The 22,008-nt window shown below is 33.2% G+C and overlaps 2 protein-coding genes across 3 annotated transcripts; one reads left to right on the top strand and one right to left on the bottom strand.

Moving 5' to 3' along the window:
- Positions 1-1,324: 1,324 nt before the first annotated feature.
- On the bottom strand, positions 1,325-4,112 carry LOC105978012 (ABC transporter G family member 1-like). Its single transcript, XM_013003417.2, has one exon. It carries the CDS (start codon positions 3,763-3,765, stop codon positions 1,480-1,482), a length of 2,286 nt encoding a protein of 761 aa, XP_012858871.2. The 5' UTR covers positions 3,766-4,112; the 3' UTR covers positions 1,325-1,479.
- A 1,283-nt stretch (positions 4,113-5,395) lies between these two features.
- Positions 5,396-13,143, top strand: LOC105977698 (uncharacterized). Of its 2 annotated transcripts, none has more exons than XM_013003047.2 (18): positions 5,396-5,875; positions 6,595-6,813; positions 7,459-7,554; positions 7,878-7,930; positions 8,065-8,161; positions 8,464-8,537; positions 9,517-9,631; positions 9,895-10,005; positions 10,490-10,566; positions 10,790-10,856; positions 10,939-11,004; positions 11,143-11,250; positions 11,368-11,498; positions 11,685-11,751; positions 11,871-11,905; positions 12,025-12,118; positions 12,316-12,386; positions 12,496-13,143. In XM_013003047.2, the coding sequence occupies exons 1-18, from the start codon at positions 5,726-5,728 to the stop codon at positions 12,872-12,874; spliced, it is 2,010 nt and encodes a 669-aa protein (XP_012858501.1). In that variant the 5' UTR covers positions 5,396-5,725; the 3' UTR covers positions 12,875-13,143. The 2 variants fall into 2 exon arrangements, with proteins under 2 accessions (XP_012858501.1, XP_012858500.1); XM_013003046.2 differs by having other exon boundaries at positions 11,871-11,938.
- Positions 13,144-22,008: the final 8,865 nt, after the last annotated feature.

Raw genomic sequence — 22,008 nt, 5'->3', positions numbered from 1 at the left:
TATGGGTAATTTACGAAAAACCCCTGAACTTATGATAAATAACGAAAAATACCCCCACTTATTCGTAATTATCAAAAAACCCTTGAGGTTTGTTTTCGTCTTACACCAACCCCTTACAATGTGATTTCACTGATTTTTTTTTTTATTTCAGGGAATTGATTTACACAATTTCAAATACTTTATTTTATTTCTCACCTATTTAATAAAAGGTATAATAGTTTGTACACATTTTCTGTTAAAAAACTCGATCAACAGTTAATCAGAGGAGGTTTTGGTTATTATGGATACGTGGGGGTGTTTTTTGTTATTTAGCCTAAGTTCAGGGGAGTTTTGTAATTTAAACTAAATTAAATAACATGTTCGAATCAGTGTTCAAGAATTCTTGTTTGTTGCCAAGATAAGATTAAATAATCTAATTAAACTTAATTATATTATTGGACCTTCGATAATTCGATAAAAAACATTCATATAAGGCAAGATTAAAGCATATGATAACATAATAATTGCAAATCAATGTGACAAGTTATTGGGATGTCAAATATCAAATAAAGTTCAAATTATTTAGTTAATCATAGTTAATCTCTCCAGTCAAACGATGCCTTAGTGATATAGGTGGTATAAATTCACCATGAAATAAAAGTTTGGGCTTATACTAAAGAACTATAGGCCCATCGATTTGAACAATGCTTGTATGGGCTTTCTAAGGGCATCTCCAACGCAAGGTCTTAAAAAGGGGACATCAAACACTCTTTTTGGGTATGATACAGTGTTTTGGGGCCTCTATAAAAGTTTTTTACTCCAGTGCAAAAACCCCAAATTGGGTCATCTTTTTTAATTTAATGTAAAAAAATCCTTAGAAGTTCCCTCAAATTTTAGCTCCCCATTTTCAGACCCATATTTGATGGCAAAGGGAAGGGAGCCCCAAAATAGGGTCTGGTTTGATGGCTCCCTTGGATGTTTTTTTTCGAACTCCAGCCATCAAACAGGCGGTTATTTTATTTGGGGCCTCATTTGATGGCAGCGTTGGAGATGCCCTAAGGCTTTTATGGTTTTATCTATTCTACACCCGGTGAAGATTACACCGGATGATTTTTTACCGTTGATCTACACATATGGTGTGTGTGTTTGTGTGTATATGAATGGTAAAGATCTACTCGGTGTATTTCACCCGGTGTGGGATCTCAAAAGCCGGCTTTTATAGACAATCAACCCAATACCATCTAATATAACTAATACAAAATATGATTAATTGATTAAAAAGACCAAGACAAAAATCAATCACATTTAGTCAAAATTGAAAATTCACATTGACTTATATTGATTATTGAGGCAAGAAAAAAATTTATATATATATTTATATGATTAAGAACAAAATCCCATTCAATTCAATATTAATAATACAGATAATACAACTTAAAAAAAAAAAGAAAAAAAAACAGTGGTAATGTTTCTGCAATAAACCCCCGCCGGCGCCGGCGGTTAGCTCCTCTTGTTCTTGCTGCCGGCCAAAAGAGACAAGTAGAAAAGAACCCTGAACAAGAACCCCCACGCCACCGTAACCCACAAGCAGCTCCACTTGGTGAGGTCAGTAATCCCCTGCTGCTGCAGTATATCCGCTCCGGTGGTGACGCACGTGGTGCTCGTGATCTTCAACCCCAAGGAGCTACTCATCCCGTCGAGAAGCTTCACCTTCAGCGCGTTCGGCACCGACCCGAGCGGCGTGTTGTCGAATATCTGAATCCCACGCACGAAGCACTTCACCGGATCCTCGAACTCGTTCTGCAGCACCGCCTCGTACGGGTACTTCACCAGCGACAAGTAATGGAACCATATCCAGTACGCCGGAATCCTGTCCCGGTTGATGAAGAACCCACTGAAGAGCAGAAAGTAGGCCAGGATCGCCACCACGATCGTGTACCCCAGCATCACGTGCGGCACCACCCCGGAGAGGAACGTGACGAACGAGCTCCCCGCCCAGAAGGAGGCGAAGATGATGAGGAAGTAGAAGAAGAATCCTCCGTCGAGTCCCACAGCCCAGAAGGTTGTGGCGGCGAAAGCTAGAGAGAGAAAAAGTAGCGACGGCAGCGCCACCAGCGAGTGGGACACCACGTAGGAGGATCTGCGGTACGCGTTGTACGCGGTTTCTCTCATGAAGACGTACCTCTCCTGGAGGAACACCGGCAGCGCGTCGGCGCACGTGTAGAATGTGGTGGACATTGCGAATGCGAAGAACCCTAGCCGCTCCTGGACACCTCGTGGGGAGTTGTCGAGCCGCCAGAACATGGTGGCCAGGATGAAGCCGGTCACCATGACTGCGCCAAGGCGGACGCCGAATAGCTCCGGCATCCGCCTTGAGTTTGTGAAGGATCTTTTCGAAAGTACGGCCATTTCGATCCACGAAGGGTTTGCGAATGTGGGGACTAGCCTATTGACGGCGGTGCTGTTTGTCGTCGCGCCGGACACTAGCTTCCCTCTCGAAATGCTGGCGCTTATGGCTTCTTTTAGCGACAGATTCGACGTGTTCGTCGCTGATTGGTCGGAGTTATTTGTCGTCGTCGGGTTGTTGTTATTATTTTTTAATGATTGCTGCCATGATTTGTTGAATTCGACGAGGGTTTTAGTTCCGCCGGGTGAGCCTTCGAGTTCCCGAATCAAATCGAGAGCGAACTCGGTTTTGTTCTCGTTGTCCGGGATCGGGTGGCCAAAGTCGGAGAAATAAACGGGCAGGTTCGAGGGGGGCCCACTGTAAACCGTCTGGCCACGTGACAGAAATATCATCCGGTCCAGTAACCCGAGTATCCGGTAACTCGGCTGGTGGATCGACATGATGACGATGCTTCCGCTCTGCGCGATTCTCTGCAGAACCTTCACCACCATGTACGCGCTGGTGGAGTCGAGGCCGGAGGTCGGTTCGTCGAGGAACAGTAGGATCGGGTCGTGGATTATGTCGGTTCCGATGGACACGCGCCGCCGCTCTCCGCCGGAGACGCCGCGGTGGCCCTCGTCGCCGATGACGGTGGTGGCGGCGTTTCGGAGGCCCAGCTGGTCGATGAGGGCTTGGACGCGGAGCTTCTTCTTGGACTTGGATAGGGTTCTCGGGAGGCGGAACTCCGCCGCGAACATTAGGGTTTCCTCGACGGTGAGCATGGGGAAGAGGAGATCGTCCTGCATTACGTAGGCGGAGATCACCTTCAGCAACCTGGATTCCAGCTGCTCGCCGTTGAGTGTGACGCCGCCTTTCAAGCTTCCCTTAGCCATCCGGTTCGCCAGCGCGTCGATCAGCGTCGACTTCCCCGAGCCGGAGGCTCCCATAACCGCCATGATCTCACCGTCGCGCGCCTCGCCGGAGATATCATTCAGGATCGTCTTCGTCGCGGAAAACAGCGTTTCGCCGGAGACTGGGTCCGCCGCCGTAGGGCGGCGGCGGAACAGGCTCTGAGGAGTAACTTTCCGGCGGACTTTGATACTGTAGGTGATGTTACTGAACGACAGAACAAAAGGGAGAGACTGAGACATGCTCCCGATTCCGCCGCCGCCGCCGTCGTTCACGTCAAGCACCTGGTGCACCGGAGTCTCGTCTCCGGTGACCTCCTTCCTCACATCTCCGACGCGTTTCAGAAGCTGCCCGAGCGTCGCTGAAAAATGGTTGCCTCCACCGCCGCTCAGCATCTCCACCGCCGCCACGTCTCTCCGGTCGTAGAACGGAACGCTGTCTCGTACCGGCGGAGATGATGACGCATTACTGCCACCTTCCACCCTCGACATGGCTGAATAATATCCGAGATATAATTATTGCCGATGTATTTATGGTTCAACTGTATCTTCACTATATTTTAGCAAGATGAAGAAGAAGAAGAAGAAGCATACATACTCCGGCTGGTTAAAAGTAGGTGAGAAGTTGTACAACAAATTAAAACAGCGCTTTTTTTAAATTATATATATATTTCTAAGAAGCGTGTTTTGCTGGCAAAGCACTTTATTTGCAAAAAGAAAAAATGAATGAAGGCTTATAATTACAGAATAGCGATTTTGAGTACCAATATATACTAATTGATGATGCATGCAAAATGGAAGAAGATGTGAGAGGTGACCTAAATCTCCTAATCTTTTATCCACACGTCTGGTTATTTAATTTAATTATTATATATAAATTAAAATAGATGTGGATGGATGTTATTTTTCAACGGTACACTGTGCAATAAAATTAGGTGTGGAAGGTGATCTACTGTTTGTACAACCCAAATTTGTAAGAATTTTTGTTATAGTTAGTTCTAAAATGTAACAGTTCTTGCGTCATTTGTTTGAATTGAAAATCTGCTTTGCTTTAATAAGGAAAAAATAAAGAGAATTCATTTAAAACCATCTTCATTTATTTCCTTTTAAATCTTTGCGTATGTATAAAAAGGGGAAATATCTAACTTTTATGTCAGCATTAGTGGAATAATTCATATATGTACCTATCACTTTGGGTTGTTTTCACTGAATCATCTCCAAACTTTTGAGTAATTGAAAAAAATAGCATATTTGATTTTTTTTAATGTTTTGTTATGAAGGAACTCGTAGCCGATTATATAATTAAGTGCACTGTAAATTGCACTAGGCTGATCTTTGACAAACTCAACTTAGCGGCCGTTAATAATGAGATTGGAATTTGGGTCAATTAACACTCATCACTTACTCGAACTGTTAGATCATTTCTTATGAGACTATTCTCTTTGTTGTTGAAAGCATGACACTCGGCTATGTTTATATTTAGTAATATACCTCATTAATACTAATTCATTTATGTATTTGATGTTTTAAAAATAATAAATCATTTTATTTGTTCTTTTAGGAGTTCATTGGATAATGATGATGCATTTTAATCACGTACAATAAATATAGTCGAAGAGATGAATCGAATTACTTATCACGTGCTAGATAATCTTGACACACATTAATAATCTCGAGATTCATGTGATAGAAAGTAAACGAACTAAGCCGATGGTTGAACGGCGGAAGCCTCGTCGATGCTTAAGTCAGATATTTGATTCGTGAAATATTCGAGAGAATATTATAATAGCTAGATTGCTTAAGTAAAAACAACGGTACCTTAATTTAATGGATTAAGTTATATTTATAGTTTCTTGATTGGGTCGATATTAATTTATCGAGCCAAACCTCATTCGAAGATGATTGAACTTTAGTGTAATAACTTCTGAACTGGATCCGTGGCCCAATAAATAAATAAATAATAGATTAATTGGGCCAGCCCAATAGATATATCAGATAATTAAAAAAAATTACACCAATTTTAGGCTTTACTATTTTGCTTGTAATTAAAAAAATTATACTGTTTTCTAGAATCGAATCGAATCGAAATTGATCCCTTTTAAAAAAAAAAAAAAAAAAAAATAATAATATTCACGTATAATTACGATTGAAACCAAAAATTGAAATTATAATTGGAAATCGTGTTTAAAAATTGAAATGAGATCAATCACTCTAATCTAAAATCTAAAATTGATCGAATTCTATCCCAATTTCTATCCCTAATTGGGCACATCAAAGTCATTGAACCAAACGCAGTCGTATCACGGGGATTCAGTCAATTTGCCATCCCGGTGAAGCTTTGGGAGAAATCCCACATGAACTCTAGACCAAAAATCACCAGAAATAATCAGAACCAGAGATTGAATTGAACACAATCAGAAGAAGAAATTATCGAGACTGAGTGCTGTAAATAATGTCGTGGCTGCGATCGGCGGTGAACAAGGCGGTGGAGGTGGGGAACAAGAACAACATAACCCGTACAGTGAAGAACTTCTCCGACACCGTCGTTCAACACGCCGGCCAAGCTGTCGCTGAAGGCGCCAAGCTCTTCCAAGATCGCATTGTAAACTCTCTCTCTCTCTCTCTCTCGGTTGACTTTGAAGATAAGATTGTTGAGTGTATATTTTTACTTAATTTAGGGATTTTGCAAACTTGAATTGAATGAAAATTTTAGGTCACTTATATTTTGGGATAAAATAATGCGTAGTACCCATTTTCACACTGTAGCGACCATGCATGTCAAAATGATCTTCCATAGTAATTAAATATTGTTGAAATAGTTTATTATTTTGATTTCTTGGTTGGGGTTGTTCACCAGTATTGTCAGTAAACTGGACTTGTATTGAAGTGATATATTTATATCTAATCCCTAGATACGTGTTATTCACGACGATGTTTTATATGATTATGTATTAGCAGAGAACGTTGATAGAAAAAAAGGAAGTGTTGTCTAATTGTTTGTGGAGTTGTTTAAATGGTTCGTTGTGATATCACTGTTGCGTGCGTATGGAGTTCCAGAACATCAATCACTGGGCTAAGACGAGCGTACATTCTTATGTCTTATGAAGATATTGATCCCGGCTTCTTTCGGTATTAGAAAAATAGGATGTCTTAAGCTAGAAATGTGAAGCTGAAAATGCATAATAGAAGATATGCTCTACCTGAAATTAGTTGCATGCTGGAAACACAGATGATCTATTTTGATAGTTGGCTCTTATTTTACGTGTGTTGCAGTTTTCAATTTATTCCTCTGTCAATAAACCCCCGTTTTAATAATGTCAGGGTAGTCGTAGTTTTAAAAGCTTCAAGCAGACTGTAAAAAGGTTGGAAGAGGCTTCTGTTTCATGCAGGGGACGTGAGAGAGCTGAGTTGATCAGAAGATGGTTAGCTGTTCTAAAAGAAATTGAAAAATCTTCTGGTGTTACATTTGAAGACAGAGGTACGAACAATGAGAAGCATCAACTTCTTGACGAGCCAAAGAGCCCGAGAAGACAGTCAATGGTTAGCTCTGTATTTATATAGCTGTACCTCCTTAATTTGTTTTGTACTTAAAGCGCAATCATAATCAGCTTTTCTACCCTTTAAACTTTACCCTGCTCTTTTCACTCACTTGGCTACTGAGATACTCTTCATAGCCAAATTATATGCTTTTGAAAATGAAGCTCATCTACTTATAAACTTTACAGTACCTGAAAATAGGATTTCATGTGTAATTTCACACTGAAAAAAATTTGCAGCAGCCACACTCAGAAACTTTACAATAGAAACAATATTCATGATTTGAATGAAAAAAGGATTTGAGATTCAAATCCTGGTGAGGCATACTTTTTATGCACAAGTCCTGTGAATCAAATCTACTTTTCTTCTGCACCTTGAGTCATTAGGAATGTGTCAAGGGCATGAGTTAGCATCGATATGCTTCCTGGTATATTTTTAACTAGTATGTCACTACATTCAGAGAGTGTGAAGCTGTTTTGATATGTATGAGTTGTTTACATAAAACATAAAGACCATCGGCTTTGTAATTGTGCAGTCAAGTTTGTCCAAATGAATCATAAACTCATGATTAAATTTCTGATTTGGTTGTTTGATTTTTTTTTCATCGATCAAATTAAGTATATTGTGTAATCTCTTTCAAATTGGCAGGTGTTGTACTATGATTCAGATATGGGTGGTGAGCCATTGACTTTTCGTGATGTTTTTCTGTACAGTCAGGCTTTGGAGGGAATATCCATATGTATGGTATGTATTATTGGCTTTAATATCTAAATCGGCAAATATTATTGTCTAAAATCGAGTCTATGTGTACTTCATGAACTTTTAATGATGTCTCGACTTTCATTCGTTGAACTAGTAATATATCAGTGCTTTCGTCTATTGTAATGTTTATGCCATGTATCCAAGATATTTATCAATTGAGAAAACCCTTCTAGTTTCGTTTTTGGGTAATCATGTTTTTGAGCTATATTCTCGAATTAACAATACCATAATTGACTAAAAAAATGATTAATCCTGGATTATACACATTCTAATTCCAGATTTGGTTTTTTCTTTTGTTCGTGTAGATTCTCGAAGCCCCAAACGAAGATGAAGTTTCTTTGCTCCTCGAGCTGTTTGGGTAAGTTACTCCACTTCTATAGCTAATTTAATTTTAGGCCCTAGCTTAGAGATTCGGTTATTGCTCCATTATTGGAGCATATGAGGTGAAATGCTATTGTACTTGATATTTCTATTACAATTGTGCACCTGCAGTGTCTGTCTCATGGGAGGAAAAGCAGTGCATAATGCAATAGTGAGCAGCATTCAGGATCTTGCAAAAGCTTTTTCCAGCTACCAAGAGGAAGTACTGGTACAAGTTGAAATCCAACTTTTATCTATTCGTGAAACCTAACTCCCCACATTGAAAATAATAATCTTGGATGATGTACGACCTCTAGGATATCCTTCTCACACAGTATAAGTGCATTGAGCTACTAGTATTTTAGTGTTTGGGATACACTAAGCTCTAATTGGAAACCACTAGAAAGAGATCTAAGTTTTTTTGATAGAAAAGGAGCAATATAATATCCATAATATTTAAGCCTTTAACAGTGCATTCAATGTATCTGAAATATGAGCTGCAAAAATAGCTGATAATTTGTTGCTTTGTAGGTGAAGAGAGAAGAATTGCTTCAGTTTGCTGAAGGAGCTATCACGGGGTTGAAAGTTAATGCGGAAATTCAAAGGTATTACAGATTCGCTGGTTCTATTTCTTCTGTTTACTGCATGTACTTGTTCTCTCTGATGGAGATAATATTTGATAGTTCACAGTTAAGCAACCAATATTTTCACATGGATATCACATCTTTCACTAACATTATTTTCTCTGTAGAACTTGGATCTTGGTTGTTTTATTCTGTTTTCTTCCATTTTAAGGATGACTGTATGGGAGGATGTGAGTTTGGAAAATTTAATGTATTGCTTATGCTGCCATTTTTTAGTATATTTATTCCGTACTTTTTATTTTTTGAAATTCAAAAGAAGCATTTTCAAGTTGATATATGTTAAAAAAAGCCGTCTCCTGTAGTTTCTCTGATAGAAATGAATGCATGCAATTTGAAAAATCATGAGATAAGTGGAGTGCTATAAAGTGGGTTATTAGTTCCTCTTCCATCTTTATACCCTGCTAAACATGAAAAGTAGATAAATAATTTAATGATCACTCTTCCCATATGTTTTTATGAGAGAAATGGTAAAAGCTTTCATGTCACGCTAAAGGCTGTTTGTTAGTGTCGTCTTGTATGAAGCAATGAACATCGCTAAAAAGTTGTGGTCAACTACGAGAATGGCACTTGCCTATATATTCCAAACGTTAAACCTACGTGCTGCCACATTTAGCTGTTAATTTTCAAGCTTGGCTTCAATCCCTAAAGAAACAAGAAAAATACATATGAAAAGTATCAACTATTTGAGATTGACGGACTTGTGTTTTGGGAAATTCGTATTTATGTGAGATTGACATGAAGAAATATCAAACCAATTTTATACAAAATGCCACATTATTGAAAAATTTGTCCCAGTTTGAGCAGCTTGTGGTTTATGGTTTCCATGCACATCTCTAGCTGAACTTTTTGAAGATTATGCATTCATTTAAAGGAAAGTAAGTTGCGGTTTCGTATAGCAAAACAAGGTTTTTCTTACCTTTTCGTGTTGTGATACAAACAGAATTGATGCAGAAGTTTCAACACTGAAGAAACAACTTGAATTAAGGGCATCACAAGATCATGTTACTGATGGTCATGAGGCAAACATTATACAGAGCAATGCTCCAACAATAGAGGTGAACTTGACTGTAGCCACCTGATCTTTCATTGTTTTCTGATAGTTTTTTTGGGCAGTTTTTTGTTATTTCATTAGTCAATTACATCGTAAAATTTGTGGAAAGTTTTATATTAGACCATCAAGTAGTCTTTAAAACTGCAAGCATTCCAAGTTCCCTGCATTCGAACTCTCAATGCCAAAATATCTATCAGCGAAGTACAATGTTTGTAAGGACTGGAAATTCATTATGTATCATGTCTTATTATTTTTCTCTTTCATTAGGCTCTTAAAGAGGCACTTGCTCATATCAGAGTTTGTTCCAGATTAGAAGGGCTGCTTCTGAAAAAGAAAGCTCTTAAATATGGAGACACAGCTGAAATTCATTTGCAAAAGGTATACCTGGGGACCTTGTGTTGTGTTTTATCCATGTTTATATTTACGTGAGACATTATTCTGAAAGGGTATATCAACATTTTTCTGTTGCGGTTATGACGATGTTTATATTACTAAAATCCAGTTATTCAATGAATTGGGCACCTTTTGGAGTTCATGTCGCATCAAGATACCCTATATTTTTTCAGTTCTAGATTGCATGTATCCATAAGAACCGTATCCCTACATTGTCCTTTCAAATTTGGGGCCGCTCTTTTTATCCTACTAGCTTCAAATCTCCCCTTTTAGTAGTTTTTAATGAAAAAGTTAGTGTTCTTTGCTTCTGTGGGAAATCATGTATGATGCTGCCTCCCTTTGTTCTGGATTTGATATGACCTCCAAACGAGTGAACTGAAAAATTCTAATAGCACATGCTTCAAGTTGTCTAAGAAATTCTAATGGCATAGTAGTCTATATGTCTGAAATTGTGTTCTAAGCATTTTAGGTTGATAAGTTGAAAGTCTTATCGGAATCTCTGGCAAGCTCCTCCTCGAAAGCTGAGAAGCGCATCTCTGATAACAGGTATCGAACTACCATTGAAAAGTGTTCTATTTTCTTTTAGAAATTCAAATAGTTTTTGCTATATACATGCCCTTGATACTTTTAAAGGCTTTTAACTATGCTAAGTTATTCTTGTGCAATAGTCTATGCTCTGTCTCTATTCCTATTATCTTCTTTTCTATCTCTTTTTACCTCATCTGCATCCTCCTACGTAAATGTATCACTTTCCTTAATTCTTTGGCAGGCTTCAGAAAGAAGATGCATTAAAGTTCCGCGTGAGCAAATCCAGTGAAATTAGTGACGTAGAAAAGGTTATATTACGTAATGGTCAATTGCATAATTTGCCACATGCTAGATGTGATTATACATTGCGGCTCAATTATTCATTTTCAGGATCTAGCAGCTGAGATTTCTGGGCTTCAGAAACAGAAAGAGGAACTTGAAGCTCAATTGAAAAAGGTGTTCATCCTCTTTAACTTTCTGAGACGACCATTTCCATTTCTACTTCCTATATGAATAATTTAAGTTTGATTGATTTATTTATAGTTGAACCCTTTGATTTTGAATAATTTACGTGGAACATTGTTGATGAAAAAGGTAAATACCTCCTTGTCTGCTGCTCAAGCTCGTCTTCACAATGCAACGGAAGAGAGGGATCAGTTCTTTGAAGCTAATGATCAAATTGTTGCCCATTTGAAAACTAAGGTCCGCTACACTTTTTCCTTGATGAATGCGTTTCCCTCAGTATTACCAATTTACTTAGGTCGCCTATGGGGTTTATAAGTTGCCTTATACATTATTTGGCTGCATCTAACTATGTAGGAGGACGAGCTAACAAAATCAATTGATTCATGTCGAGCAGAAGTTGATGTTCTTGGCACGTGGATCAATTTCTTGGAAGATACTTGGTCTCTTCATTGTTCATATGTCGAGACTAAGGAAAAGGAAACAATGTATGTTTATGAACTTCGATATCATCTGCTTTGAGAGAGGAAATCTCTAATCTTAAATATGTTATTTGGGTTTCTACACTTAACTGCTTGTGATTTTACTTTACTACCTTCAATTTATGAGCTTTATCATATCAATTAGAAAATCGAACTTTATATTTCTGCTAATTATCTACTTTCTTTTGGAAGTGTCGAACTGGAGAAACATGAAGGTTACTTCACAGACTTGGTTATACAGCTGCTATCTTCTTATGAGGTGCTTCGTAGTTTTTTTTTTTTTTTTTTAATCGCATTGACACTGAAGCAGAACCCCCTTTTAGTTCTTAAGAGACTTTTGAACGATATCTTCTTTCTATCTCTCTCATTTTGATGCAGAAACAACTGAGACCTTCTATTGATCGCATTGAAAAGTACGTGAAGAACTTAAAGAGCTTAAGTGAAGGGTATTTTGGGTTGAATTATATTTGCAAAAAAATGTGGATATTCCTTAATTGGTCTGCATGTTTTTATGTATTCAAATTCTTGTCAGGTTAGCACTGACTTCTGAAGTGGAAATTGTTGATTCCGAATTGTTGAACCCAAGGAGCAATCTTGAGGAGGAATACTTGGATTATGAAGCTAAGGTAAACACAAGTAACTTGGTGATATGAGTAGACCTTTTTGCCAACGTACAAATGCAGAAGTAATTTCCACTGAAGTTTATTGCGCTTTGTATCTTCGTAATCAAGATTAGGAACACCAAGAGTAGGCACAAGTCATGAGATATCAGACGTGTAAGAAAATTTATATTAATTCTTTTTTTGTTTTCTTTCCGTCTCAGATAATAACAACTTTCAGCGTAGTGGACAACATGAGAGAGCAATTCTATACCCAACAAGGAAAAATCTCCAGGTCTGACTGCTCAAACCGATTTTGTATTTTTTCGTATAGGTTTTTTATCGAGACACTCGTATTAAATGCACTATAAATATTAATTAATACCTGGATTACGTCCATTCAGTAAAGAGAATCAGAAGGTCAAAGAGCTATTCGACAATATCGAGAAGCTAAGAGCAGAATTCGAATCCATCGAGAGACCAACTTTAGAAATGGAGAATCCCTCTAAAGAGATAGAGTCGTCTTCCGGTGAAAAGTCACAGGACAGTGTTACAAATTCCTCCACGGAACAATCAGAAAAGAAACTTATCGCTGGGAAAGTTGACGACCCTAAGCCAATCACAATTAAGTCGGAGCAGATGCTGGACCCCGAAGCAGAATTGGCAAAACTGGAGTCGGAATTCGGTAACATAAATCAGGATTACTCTACGGAAGAAATTGGTGGGTGGGAATTCGACGAGCTCGAGAGGGAGTTAAGATCTGATGATTCTCCGAAAAAATAGATTTGAAGCAATTATTCAAGATTGAATGATGTGTGGGTTTCTCACGAACAATTACCGGTTTGTAGAATTTAAGTTATGATTTTGAGCTCCTCGAGTGTATTTTTGTCGTAGGAGTTCATTGTAATGTATTTCGTTTTTCAACTTAATTTGTTGTTGAGTAAATTCTCTAAACTTAGGTGGTACTGTCTATGCTACAAACACATGTAAAATTAGAGTTGATGTGTGGACTGGATTCAGCATGTATCAAAGATGTGAATTGTCTTGTGAAACACATTTAACTTGGAAGTTTAAAAAGTGAGAAATATATCACAAGCAATTATAGTCCAAGTAAGTAATATTAAGCCGTTCGAGGAAAAAAAAATCCAAGAACAAGAAAAAACAAATATAGTTGAACTTCTATAAATTAATAACTATTAAAATTTCATTAATTTAGCGAAATATTAACTTATCAATAGATTAATAATTATTAATTTATACTTTAATTAATAATTTATTAATTTATGAAATTATTTTTATTATTATTTTCAATAAATACATTTTATTTTTACTTTTTTTACGTGTATATTATTCATTTTACCGTTAGTTCTATGCACTATAGAGTCCGTTTTACGAACGAAAGCTCTTAAATCAACGATGATATTGAACATTTTTCTGTTAACTTATGAGAAAACAATACCAGAAGTTCTAATCAAGTTAACAAAAATAAGGGATAAGATTGATGTAATGTGAATTTCAACAAGAAACAAACTATAATTAAATTATCTTTTATTAAGCATTCGTAGATTTATAAAGTATGTAATATACCATGTAATTTAAGAATTATTTTAATGCATTATTAATTTATATATCATATGGGGCTTCTTAAAATTTTGGAATGTGTATTGACTTATAAATTTAGAGAATTATTAATTTAGCACGTTGTCCCGAGTCGGGACCGGAAAAAAATGTTATTTAATCGAGGTTATTAATTTATCGGGTATTAATTTATCGAGGTTCTATGTGTTTTTGGTATAATTGAATTCTTTTTAATACTACTAAAAATATATGGGCAAATTACGGACACGTCCCTGAGTTATGGTTAAATTACGAAACCCCCCTCTTGTTTGGGTAATGACAACCACCCCCATCAACTATGTATTATCTTATGAAAAGACCCCTCAAGAGGTAAATTTAGGGATGTTAATTCGGTAAATCTGAACCGAAATTTCGGTACGCCAACATTTCATACTGTTTACCGAACTAAATACAAGATTTGGTTCGATAAATAACTGAATTACATAAATTTTATGTAAAAATATTAAAAGAAGCGGTGGCTATAATTACCGAAACAATACAGATTTTTTCGTAATTTGTCCATACCTAAGGGAATTGCACTAATTTGCCCAAAATGTATAAATGTTTACTTACGGCCAACTTTTCTGTTTCTTCTCATTTATATATATATATATATATATATATATATATATATATATATATATATATATATATATATATATATACATACGTCTTCAATCTTTCTCTCGGGTTCGTTTTCTTCATATATAAATAAAAATCACAAGCTGTAGTTCTTATAGATATCACAAGCAATTATATAAAACTTCGTTATGTCTTCAATCTTTAGTTCTTTAGGATTGTTTCTTGACTGTACTGATATCCTTAATTGGTCCAATTCAATGGGCCTACAAATTATTTATCTACTGGGCCACGAGCCCAATATCGAAGGTCACTATTACCGAGGCCCAATCACCTTTAAGTAAGGTTTGAGCCCGATAATCTCAACTAAGCTATAAATAAATGTTTGAACTCATTCTTTCAGGTACGTTCTATTAATTGAGCAATACTATAACATGTATTCTCCAGACCATTTTATACTATCAGCACGTCTCACTTGAGCGTCAGAGGGGTTTCCGCCGGATCAACCCCCGGCCTAGTTTACGTGTTCTGTGATCGCAGGTATCTCAAGGTCATCAAGCTCGTGAGCCAGTGATCCACTCTGCTCTTCCAGCTCATCCTACTTCAACTATATAAGGTGATCTAACTTTAGCATCATCATATACGTACACGTGTTTATATACATATATTTACATAATCATTTTGTGTGTATATATATACAGGCACCATAATATAATGACGATGAAGAATATACCACCGATGCATTTTAGCTCGCGAGGCTTAATTACCGAGCCTTAACTTTCCGGTTAGACCACAAACCGAAGCCGGTACGACCCATTATTTGCTTAATTAAATCTTGATAAAATAAAAAAATAAATTTTATTTATTTCATTATATATTTATAATTATTGATTAAATTAATTTTATCATTTTATGTATGTACGTTACGTAGCATGTTGTGCCAGTATGGCCGTCGCTGGTCTTGTGAGTCAAAAACTCAAAGATTGTGAACCGTCGATTGTGGATTTCGAGGTTTCAGTTCAAGAATTGATCGACAATGTGCCAAAGAAATATCCGGAGGCGATGTTTGCCCCACCGGATAGCTGAGGCGTATATCTTATTAGCGCTGAAATCGGGCTCGACTATGTCGAGAAATACGGCGTTACGTTGGCGAGCCACTACAGATACGAGGCACGAAGACAAGAGGACAAAGAACCCCCGCTCGTAAGTTTGTTAAAAAATATTTAATATTGATCAGTCTGACTCTTATTATTTATTTATTTATTTCAAACTCCAATTATTGGTCGAATTTCAGTCTACGAGAGCTCCATGAAGTTAGGTAAAAAATATTTGGATCACTTTTTTTTTTTTTATATATATAATTTTTATAATAGTAATAGTAATCGAGATATAATTAATTAACGAGTTCTTTTTTTTTTTTTTTTTTTTTTTACAGAAAATTTATGGAAAAAATAGCGGCTGTTATAGGGGAGAACATATTGTAATGGTAATCGGGTATGGTGTGGACAAGCACAAAAATGATTATTTGCATATTAGGAATTCGTGGGGGGCAATGGGGAAATAATGGTTATGCAAGGATTCGGGTTGACTTGGTCCAAGCTGTGTGTTTTATAGATGGTGTTGGTAATTCTCCTCCGTATAAAGATTGTGTGTAATGACTTATCTTTTAATCATCACCGTATAAAGATTGGGGTATTTCTAGGGAGAGACCACCCATGTTCTAAACTTATTTGAGATATGCATTAATTACCACTAATTTTCTAAAATTAAATCTGGACCCTAGGAAAATATAGGAATAGAACATGTGACCTCTTAATACATTTATCAGTCCTAACCATCCAAGCACATTAACTTATCTATATAATATATAAAAGTTGAATTGCATAGCTAATTGATTGACATTTGACAATTTCAATTGATGACATGTCTTCAATTTCATCCCAAGTGGCGAATTGGTTGGTCGAAATAAATCATCAAAAAACATGTCATCATTTTCCAAAATTAAAGATAGTTAAATATGTTTAATTATTTTATTAATATATTTATATCCTACCATATATAAAATGCTCTAAATATATCAACTTTTTTGGAAACCCTAAATAAATTTATTTTTGAATTTAATTTTATAAATAATTTAATTTTAATTTAGTTAAATTCGATTTAAAATCTTCTCTTATTATAATTGGATGATTGGTGGTGTTACGAATTTTTTTAATTTTAATTCATAAACTTTGATTTATATTAAAACAAATATTGTAGAATAAATTATTTGATATTATACATTTTACATGAACATGACTAGAGAATATGTATTTTTTTTACTAATTTACTATTATATATTAATATTATCTGTAAAAAAAGATAGATATGTGTTTGAATTTACTATCTTGCGAAAATTGACGCCATTTGTTATGCCATGTGTAGAGTAATGTACTCCCACTTATTTATCATATTGAAAATTATACTACATGAATTTCATGTTATTATTTAAATAATTATTTTTTTCTTCACTGAAGAATCCAGTGACAATAAATTTTACGATTGATTTAACTTTTTAAATTATATACTAATTAAAATACGAATTTTATCATGATTATACTAATAAATTGAATGACCTAAGCTAAGTTTAATCAATTGATAAAAAAACGAATTGATTTTATATATTTCAAAATATAATAATTCTAAATCTTTGGTATTAAATTCATTTTTATTTAATGGCTAACATTAATAATATCAATTGTTTTGTTTAAAATGTATAATGATCGTATATACTATATATTGTATTCCACTAATAAGGATTTCATTATGACTCTAATAAATATAATTATGGAAATATCTAGATCAACACTAACCCAAAAGTATCAAAATGAGTTTGCAAATATTTATGTGCTATTTAATATTTTATTTTGATATTTATATAAATGTATTTGCTCCAACCATAGGTATTAAATCGTTGTTAATTAAATATATCTAATTGCCACATGTTATTTTCTAAATGGACACTGAGGTGGTTGAATTCATAACTCATGTTTGATATTTTATTCACCATGATTGCATAATGTATTTTTACATTTGAAAGATGAAATATCAAAATACCTCATTTCATAAATCTAATGGAATTAAAAATTATTATTTTGGAGAATAAAAATGGTGGTTAAATGTTTTGATAGCTCATTTAATAATCTCACTCGAAGTGCTCTTGCCGTATATAGTTTATATTAATAATTTACCTAATGTTTGTTTCCCTCTTACATCAACCGCTTATGATATGATTTTTGAAGGAATTTTTTTATTACGTGAAATATTCCAATAATGCTTATTATACCCTGCACACACGACATTTCTTTATGGTACTTTTTAAATACAAAAATTACCCTCATGTGAACTTTACACGAAATATTTATTCTTCTTAAATAACACTTTCACAATTTCGTATTATTACCATGACCACCCCTGAGGGTAATTTTTAAGTTTAAAAAGTATGATAAAAGAAATGTCCCGTCTGCAAGGGTAGACTCCATATTTTTTGGGATATTATATAGAATAAAAAAGATTCCGTACAAAAATCACACCATAAGGGGGTTGTGTAAGACATAGACAAACATAAGGGGAATTTTAGTAATCACCGATAAGTGGGGGTGTTTTCTGTAATTTAGTCTAAGTTCAGGAGGATTTTCATAATTTATCTTATTAACAATGATTATTGTTCTTTTACGTCTTAATGTTTGCTTATACCCTTATAATATTTTATATAATTTTAATGTCAATTTGATAATATAATTAAATATTAATTTCTAATATATTTAATATGTGTTTTTTTATGGTTCAACTACCACACATAAGAAATTTGATATAAATGTTCGAGATTGAATAGAATTATTTTTTTTATACTAAATAATAGATCATTGCAAAAACAATTGTTGCAAAATTAGAATTTTTGATTATAATTATAATTATAATTATAATTATAATTATAATTCTTTGAATTAGTATTAGTATTAATACTAGAAATAGGATTCAAATTGTAATTATGATTAATATAATATTAGGATTATAATTAATATTAGTATTAGAATTATAATTAAGATTATGATTATGCTTAGTACGATAATTAGTGACATGAATTAGTATTAGAATTATGATTAGCATTAAGTTTGGGATTAGAATTATAATTAAGATTAGAATTAGAATTAACATTAGCATTAGCATTAACATTAGTATTATTAGTATTAAAATTATTAGGCTTATGATTAGTGTTCGGAATAGGATTATGATTAGGATTAGGATTAGAACTATGATCAGTGTTATGAATAGAATTAGGAATACGATAAGGATTTGGATAATATTAGAATTACAATCATAATTAGCATTAGCATAATAATTAGCATATCTAGATTACATTAGCATCAAAATTACTATTAGGCATTAGCATTAACATTAACAATATTAACATATTAGTATTAGTAATAGTATTAATAATAGTATTAGTAGTAATATTAGTATTAGTAATAGTATTAGTATTGGTATTAGTATTAGTATTAGTATTAGTATTAGTATTAGTATTAGTATTAGTACAAATATTAGTAGTAACATAAGTATATGTATCAATATTATTATTGGTATCAGTATAAGTATCAGTACCACAATATCTATCAGTACCAGTATCAGTATCATTATTAGTATCGGTATCAGTATCAGTATCAATATCAATATCAGTATCAGTCAGTATCTGTATCAGTATCGGTATCGGTATCGGTATCGGTATCGATATCAGTATCAATATATGTATATGTATCATTAGCATTAGATCATTAGCAATAAAATTAGTTTTAGCATTTATATTAGTATTAGTAATAGTAAGTATTATTACTAATATTAGTATTAATATCAGGATAAGTATCCGTATCAGTATTAGTATCAATATCAGTACCAGTATCAGTACCAGTATATGTATCAGTATCGATATCAGTTTCAATATCAATATCAGTATGAGAATCAATATTAGTATCAAATTTAGTATCAGTATCAATATCAGTATCAGTATCAGTATCAATATTAGTATTAGTATCAGTATTATTAGTATAATATTAGTATTAGTATTACTATTTTTATCGGCATCAATATCAGTATGAGTAACAATATTAGTATCAGTATTAGTACGAGTATCATAATTAGTAATAATATTCGTATTAATATTAATATTACTATGAGTATCAATATGACTATCAACATCAGTATCAGTATCAGTATCAATATCAGTATCAATGTCAGTATCAGTATCACTATCAATATCAGTATTTGAATCAATATCAGTAAGTATTAGTATTAGTATTAGTATAAGTATTAGTATTAGTATTAGTATTAGTATTAGTATTAGTATTAGTATTAGTATTAGTATTAGTATTAGTATTAGTATTAGTATTAGTATTAGTATTAGTATTACTATTAGTATTAGTATTAGTATTAGTATTAGTATTAGTATTAGTATTAGTATTAGTATTAGTATTAGTATTAGTATTAGTATTAGTATCAATATTAGTATTAGTATTAGTATCAGTATTAGTATTAGTATCAGTATTAGTATTAGTATTAGTATTAGTATTAGTATTAGTATTAGTATTAGTATTAGTATTAGTATTAGTATTAGTATTAGTATTAGTATTAGTATTAGTAACAATATTAGTATTAGTATCAATATAACTATTATTAGTATCAGTATTAGTATTAATATTTGTATTAGTATGAGTATTAGTATCGATATTACTATCGATATTAGTATTAATATTAGTATTAGTATTAGTATTAGTATTAGTATTAGTATTAGTATTAGTATTAGTATTAGTATTAGTATTAGTATTAGTGTTAGTATTGGTATTGGTATTGGTATTGGTATTGGTATTGGTATTGGTATTGGTATTGGTATTGGTATTGGTATTGGTATTGGTATTGGTATTAGTATTTGTATTAGTATTAGTATTAGTATTAATATTAGTATTAGTATTAATATTAGTATTAGTATTAGTATTCGCATTAGTATTGATATTCGTATTAGTATTAGTATTAGTATTAGTGTTAATATTAGTATTAGTATTAGTATTAGTATTAGTATTAGTATTAGTATAAGTATTAATATTAGTGTTAGTATTAGTATTAGTGTTATAGCAATAGTATTAGGATTAATATTAGTATTAGTATTAGTATTAATATTAGTATTAGTATTAGTATTGGTATTGGTATTGGTATCAGTATTGGTATTGGTATTAGTATTATTATTAGTATTAGTATTAGTATTAGTATGTGTATCGATATTGATTAGTATCAGTATTAGTATTGATATTAATTAGTATAAGTATTAGTATCAATATTAATATCAATATTGGTATCAGTATTGGTATCCATATTGGTATCGGTATTGATATCAGCATTGGTATCAATAAGGACGTATACATCTTATCTCTTTTGCAATATTTATAAGTTGTATTGTTGTTTGAGCAATTTGCATCACTAATTAAACGTCATTAGTTATAAACTTACAGGTTATTTGAATATCTATTTTGTTACTTCTCTCCTACCATGTTTGTTGTTAATTTAGTTATTTTGCAAAATATTGACATTGTGTAGTAGGTTGCATTCCTCGAAATAGAGTTATACCATATATTTTAAATGATTTCACTTAATCTTCATATCGTGTTTGCGCGCTTCACGTTTTCTTCTTTGGAATATTTAATTTAATCTCATATGTTAAAATTCTGAAATAAGAGATAAAGTTTATGGTTTTTTTTTTTATTTTCTTCCATTTTGTTTACTTGAATTGCTATTGTTATAAAGAGATAGTCGTTTACATATTATTATTTTTCTCATTTTAAAACTGACATCCGTGCAACGCACGGGTGACGAACTAGTTATGATATATTTAACCATAATTGTATAAATACTGTTAATTCAAATATTAATTGCAACATTCATTATTTTTAAATGGTATTAAATAAATTATTAACAAATTTAATAAAATAAAGTTTGAAAAATATAAAGAATTGCAGTTCAATACGCCAAACATCTATCATTAATTATATAATATTAGAAGTATTAATAAACTCCACCATTTAAAAATGTAAAGAAAGCTCAATTAAATATAAAAAAATGCATAACTTAATTCAAACTCACTTATGTTATTTAATCGATAGTGTCACAAATCCAAATAAAAAATAAAATAATATATATATTAAGAAGAAGAAAAAATTATAACTCATTCCAATTAGTAGTTTTCTTACTTTAAAATAAAATTATATACTACAAATACTATCTTGGGAATTTTCTTTAATATTTAATTTAATTAATTAGTAAGATTTGAATCGATGAAGTACAAATCCTTTCAATTAGTAAACATTATTCAAATATTTGAATCGGTTGCTTAACTATTGACATAACATGTTACATAATTGATTTAACTATTTATAAGTAATGTCTAATATCTTTTTAATTCAATTTTGTCATAAAAAATCATAAATTTAATTCCTAACACATGTAAGAACCTAATCGTAAATCATAATATTTTATCAAAGCGTAATATTTGAACCAATTAAGCTCAAGTCCTTTCAATTCGTAACCATTATTCAAATATTTGAATCGATTCATTAGCGCGCTCAACTATTGACAAGAACGTCTTAATCAAATGAACTATTATTACTTAAAGTGTAATACATTTTTAATTCAATTTTATC

This window comes from Erythranthe guttata, chromosome 6, assembly GCF_056151865.1.
Source record: "Erythranthe guttata isolate IM_541 chromosome 6, IM_541, whole genome shotgun sequence".
NCBI lineage: Eukaryota > Viridiplantae > Streptophyta > Magnoliopsida > Lamiales > Phrymaceae > Erythranthe > Erythranthe guttata.
Note: the sequence above shows the minus strand (reverse complement) of the source record. Positions and strands in the feature narration are given on the sequence as shown.